Here is a 6,000-nt window from a genome sequence, read left to right as displayed (position 1 = left end):
TTAATGGGAGTGTCTCTGACAACACCTTATGTGTTGCAGACAATTAATACTGTTCATAGTAGCCTCAGCTCAGCATTGGCCTCTACTGCCAGAGTATGTCATGGAGAGAGAGTCAGTTGAGGTGTGAAGTTGCTCAAGATTTTATAAGTGAAAATGATGGCATCTTGCATCTAAAGGCTGCAGATAATGTTACATCCATCAGTTAACGTAGGCTTGGATGTAGAAAAGGTCTCAGCAGGAGCTTTCTTTGCTCACAAACCAAGGCCATTGCCTGAACTTACTACACATCTTCCATCAGCAGGCAGTGTCTAAGAGAAGCTCAGCTTGCTCCAAAAGGGAAGGCCTGAACCCTGGAGCTTCTCCTCAAACCATGCTCTAAACCTGAGGCCGTTAATTCTGTTGCTGTCACTCCATGGCCTCACAACTCCACGTTTCATTTGTGAAGCAAAATTGCTTCAAGGGGAGGATTAGAGAGCAACCGTCCTCCGTCACCTGGAGCTTTGCCTCCCGGCCTGCTCCTCAGAGATATTTTACAGAGTTTGAACCTCCTCCTGTCACCTAAGGCTGAGAAGAACTGAGGAACCAGCTCTTAATTTCTAATTAATAACCTAACAGCTTTTCATTAATAATCTAATTAGCAGAGAAGACTGTTCCCGACCCCAGAAGATACAGCCTAGCTGGGAGCCCACCTGCAAGGGGCCAAGCCCTCGTCCTGGGCCTCAGGGGCTGATTTACAGCAGCTGCCCACCTCCCACAGCCCCAGTGAACCCCCCCTCAGCACCCACGGCTGCCGTGTGCTGGATTTTACCTCACCTGAGCAACGCTAAAAAGGCCTTTTCCCAAGGGCAGCTAGACCCTGCGTGGGGGAGTGCTGGGGAAGGACGAAGCTGACCTCGTAGTGGTGCTCCATGTTGGGCCTGGGCTTGGTAGCAACCTGCGAACGGTTAACCCCGGGAGCTGTTAATTACCGCTCCAGGAGTGGTTAATTACCCCTCCAGGGCACAAATAGAAGCAGCTGAAAGCAGAAGGTTAAGGCGAGAAGGACAGGCTGTAGCAGGAGGGACTTGCTGTGTGGGACTGGAGGGAAAAAGGTTAGTGTGGTTTTTTTTTCCTGAAACAGTGTTTTTTTCACATCATTATTAGAGGGTTGTTGCTGTTTCTGGAGGCAAAGGGCTGTGGTAGGTGGCTCCCTTTGGCTGTGAAGGGCTGGAGGTCTGGGCTGGGTCTCTCTGGGGGGAAAACCCTGCTCTGGGCCTTGCTGTGGTGGCTGGCTCCTCTGTGGTGAGGAGGGAGACCATGGCAGGAGGCCCAGCCCTACTGCTTGTGCCTGTGGTGGCATAGGGAAGACCCCAAACTCCTTGTTCCTCCTCTCTGTGCCTTTTGTGGGGTGGCTGCAGAGCCATGCTGTGTTTTGTGCAGAAACTAACTGTACATGTTGGCTCAAATCTCATGTTACTGCAAGCATTGTCTTGGAGTGAATCATCTGCCCCATGACTTGTGTTTTTTTTTTTTTTTTTAACTTGGGGTTTTTGTTGGTTGTGTGTTTTTTGGTTTTTTTTTTTTCTCCAATGAGTCCCTTTCCTGTGAAACAGGATGCTGTTATGCCTTTGTTTTTTTCAGCCACCACCTACTTCTGGTTGGTCTGGTAACTTGCCCAGCTGTTTGGCCTTCATTTGTGGGGTTTAAAAGACTGTCCAAATCCCAGTACTCCCATACAAAGGCTGTGCATACTGTGGTACAGCTGGTGCTGTTGTCTGCAGGCTATGCCCTATAAACATCCCCCCCCGCCTTGTTTATAAACTTCTGAGGTGCTTCTCTTGATGCTGGGACTTGCACTTGGTGGAAAGCTGGGACCCTGAAATAGCAATGGGAGATGGTCACTTGCTTATCTTAGAGCTCTTTAGGATTAAAATATTTTTTTTTTACCCTGCTTAAACTGGCTTTCTGCCTGGAGAAAAAGGGTGAAAAAGAAAGTAACTTACCTGTTTTTTTATAAGTATATATGTGTAAGTGATGAAACTTTTGCAGTTATATAGAGCATTGTAACTCCTACTGGTAGTTCCTGCTGGGTTTGGTTTGAATTCTGATCCATCTTGAGTATTAATTTATACTCAGGTGTGATGGAGGTACTGGAGCGGAGTTGTTGCTCCATGTGAGGGCTTAGACTTGGAAGGACAGTGTTTTCCCTCAGTTTTGGTCCAGTGTGTAAGTAAAGGAATACTTGAGCTGTGAGCAGGAGACTAGCAGTGGTTGGGGAAGCTGTCAAACAATGTTATTCACAGCAGGAAGCTCCTACTGATGCTAAGGAATTCAAAGTGGTTGGCAGCTCCTTTGAATACATATCCCTTCGAATCTGCCTACCTGCCTTCTGCTCCCCGTGTTCCTGCTCATCTTCACTGGTGCAGCAGTCACCTGTGGTGGGGCAGAGCAGAAAGTGGTGGCAGCTGGCTCTGCTGGTTGAGCAAGCAAGGGAAAAGTGTCAGTCATGAGAGCTGAGGAGACTTTTGACCCTACTGAAAATGGGGAAAGGGGACTGCTAAGTAACCCTGGTGACTGCAAGAAGACAAGTCAAAAAAGGACTGGACTGTTGTGCTAATGGGGAGTGGCAAGAGAGGTGGAGCTGGAAATGCAGATAGGGAAATTAATTTTTAATCTTTGATCCATCTGCCTGGTGTTACTTGCTGGGTTGCAACATAACCAATCTGGAGAAAGCAGGTTCTTGAAACATCAGGTCCCCTCTTCCAAACAGGAAAAGTTTTTGTAATTGAAGGGCATGCGCCTTTGAAACTTTGTCCTAGATTCAAATTCATTGAATCAAAAGCCAGTTCTGCCATTACTTGAGCAGTTAATAAAATCTATTGCCTTATGATGGATTTTTTTCTGCAGGCTAGAATTGATCTGTCTTCGTTGTGATTTGTGAGATTGAGGGGAAAACACAAAATATAATCTGTATTTCTGCTGCACTGAAGAATTTTACTGTGTTCTTCTAAGGCTTGGAAGTAACTAAAACTGCAGTGGTCATTTTTTTGATTTATTGAAAATAAAGCATACCTTATTAACATTTTAATAAAGAGAATCTCTTTGCAGCGGTGCTCAGAGTTGCTCTTATTTCTCTCTGTGCAATTCCATTCTCTAAAAGGGAAAATACTATTGAGATCTGTAAGGCATGATTTGTTAGACTGAAACTAAACACACAAATACACCAAAGCAAAATGCTTTCTAAAGGTGCTGTGTTTGTGAGAGGTGCTTGCCCAATATGTGTGATGCAAAATGGGGATGCTTTGTGAAGAAATCATCCTTGTAAAGCCATTGGTTCTGGTCATCAGACTCTATCCAATGCTTTAGTGATGATGCTGCTGATCTATTTGGGAAGTTGGCTGGCTCTCAAGGCAGAGTCTCTTCTCAAAGGCTGTTTCACAGTGAAAATATGCTCAGTGCAGCCGAGTGCATGAATGAAAAAGCCTCTGGTACCTTCTAGTCTGGCAAAATGCAGCACAAAACTCAACTTACTCTGTCCTTTCTGCTGTCCCAGGTAAGAAATGTGTGGTTTTTTCCTTGCTTTCTTTCATCTGCCTTCTCTTGTGCATTTGGATTTGAAAGTATTTGTAATTCAGGTCTGATTTCTGAGTAATTATATGTTGCTTGAATTACTGTTGAAAGATGCAAGATCTCTGCTGTAAGCCAGTTGCTAGGAATGTAGAATCTCATAGTTCCTTGATTTACAATTACAACAAATTTGCTGTGTGATATATAGCATTTTTTGGTTTCCCTTCAGAAAGGGTGGTGGGGGGAAATCTTTCAAGTGTCTCGGTTGCAGCTGCAGCAGCAGTATTTTCTGTCATATCAAATGCTGCAACTTTGATTTGCCTCTTTCCTCTGTGGCTTTTGCTGGGTAGTAGGCTTATAGGCAGTTCATGTTATTTATTGCCTTTTTTAAAAAAAAAAAAAGAGGAGGGGGAATATGGAGGAAAAATAAAATCAGACCTTGCAAAAGGTTCCCTTTCTCGTACTCTCTTGATAGATGTGTAATACTCTGTTAGTGACTTGCTATGTAGCCTTTCTCTTATTAAATGTAATAGATCCCCCTCTGCCAGAAAGCAGAGGAAAAAACACCCAGCCTTAAAAACACGGAGCTGCTAAAGCCCTGCTGCTGCTGTCTGTCAAAGCAAAGGGACTCTCTGGGCTTTGACTTCTCGATACCTTCTGGTTGCTCTCTTTTCCTCTTGCTGCTGTTACAGGGCTCACTTTTTGGAAGCTCTGGGGAGGTTTGAAAATCCTTTGTTGTTGTCCAGCTCGAATGCATCCTTCCTTCTTTTGTCTTAGGAGCTCTGTAAACTCTTGCGTTTAGTGACAGTGGCACTGGCATCCTGTGCGCTGAGTGGAGATAAAAGTTAATTCCTTTTTGACTTGCGATCTCGAGTGGTTTTGTTAACCCTTAGGGGGTTGCTGGGTTTTAGAGCATTGAACTAGTGCTCGGGACGCTGAGTCTGTGCACTCGTGTTTGTGTAACTGCAATCTCCAGCAGGCATTTAGTCTGCTTTTTCAAAATAGGATGATAAGGAGCAAAATGGTGAGGGATCACTGTTGGGGGAGCTTTACTGCTGAGAGGAGGTACACCAAGAGTGCGTACACAGGAAGCAGCAGGGTGAACTGAATGCATATATGCTGTGGATCAAGGCTAAGATATTTGGGTCCTGATGAGGAGTAAAAAAGCATGAATGTGGGTGGCTGAAGTTATGGGACAGTGGGAGACTCATTGACTGGGCACTCATGTGAGCAAGCACATAGGCATTTGGGTGGGTTCAGGATAACAATCCTGCTTCGGGGACTGTAACAAATGAAAGCAGCTGCTTTGGGCCATAGGTGTGGTGCCTGAATGTACTGGTGAAGGATGAGTTTGAGGAGCCAGAGTAGCGTGTGCTGGTCATATATGCAGTTTCTTGCAGGGCCTCCCTAACAGCTCCGGCTGAGGCTCTGTGGACTGTGTAGAAGGGCTGGCCAGTGGGCAAGCTGCTGCTCTTGGGGGGGCTGAATGGCTCTGGTGGGCTGGGGATACCCAAAGGGCTCCTGGGGGGGTAGAAGTTGTCAAAGTGGGCTGAGATCCAGTCTGGGCAGGCAGCTGGGCTGGCAAAGCTGCCAGTGGGAGGCAATGCTCAGGGAGCAGAGGGGCTGGCTAGGGGGGAGAGGGCACAGACAGTGTAAAGTTAACCTGTGGATATACTGAGCTGTGCTCCTTCACCTTGGGTTTGAGACCTGCCATCTGGAGTGCAGTTTGCTTGGCTTTTTCTGTGCTTTCAGCCCTTTTTTTTTTTGTCCATCTTCTCTAGCGCAGTATTGAATTAATCAGCTTGAGTTTGGATTTTCTTTAGTGGTCTGTTGTAGGAAAAGCAGTATGTATATGATAGAGAAGGACAGACTTCTAAGGCCTATTAAACCACATAGCGGGCTTTTTTTTTAACATCAGTGTCTACTTAAAATGTTACAAGGTGCAGAACACCTGATTTTGAAAACTGAACTTTATTGATAACTTTCAGCAATACTTCAGAGTTTTTTCTCTTGCTGGACTGAGATGAGTTCTAGTATACTGCAGGGCTGAGCTTGTGGTGCTTTAGCTTTTCTTTGTATTTAAGTGGTTAAACTGTACCTTCTTTATTGGCACATGTAGCTTTATCTGGCAATGTCTCTACCTGGTGATTTAATACATCTATGAAGTAAACTTGGAGATCGTGTCTAAGAGTTAATGAATTTGGGAATGAATTAGACTATAATAAGGAAGTGTATGTAATTCTGTCTTCAGGTATAAGGTGGTTGAGTCTCGGTAGGTTAAAATATTAACTGAAGGTGATAGCATGCTGGGGAAAGAAAAAGGAATTACTGAAATGCTGTTTGGCTTTTCTTTGACACCACATGCACAACTTTCATGTGACAGGAAAAGTAAACAGAAGAATGTGAGAAACAACATATTAAACAAATGCAGCCATCTGGCTGTGTAGTGGTTGT

At 45.0% G+C, this 6,000-nt stretch overlaps 1 protein-coding gene across 3 annotated transcripts in view; it reads left to right on the top strand.

Annotated features, from left to right (window-relative positions):
- Nucleotides 1–3,367: 3,367 nt before the first annotated feature.
- CDH13 (cadherin 13) overlaps nucleotides 3,368–6,000 on the top strand; it is a 518,714-nt gene continuing 516,081 nt past the window's right edge. For all 3 annotated transcript variants that reach the window (XM_075039933.1, XM_075039932.1, XM_075039935.1), the window contains exon 1: nucleotides 3,368–3,532. In XM_075039933.1, the coding sequence (XP_074896034.1) occupies nucleotides 3,488–3,532 (45 nt within the window). In that variant the 5' untranslated portion in view covers nucleotides 3,368–3,487. The remainder of the gene's footprint in view (nucleotides 3,533–6,000) is intronic.

Source organism: Buteo buteo, chromosome 11, assembly GCF_964188355.1.
Source record: "Buteo buteo chromosome 11, bButBut1.hap1.1, whole genome shotgun sequence".
Taxonomy (NCBI): Eukaryota; Metazoa; Chordata; class Aves; order Accipitriformes; family Accipitridae; genus Buteo; species Buteo buteo.
This window is presented reverse-complemented; position numbering and strand designations above follow the sequence as displayed.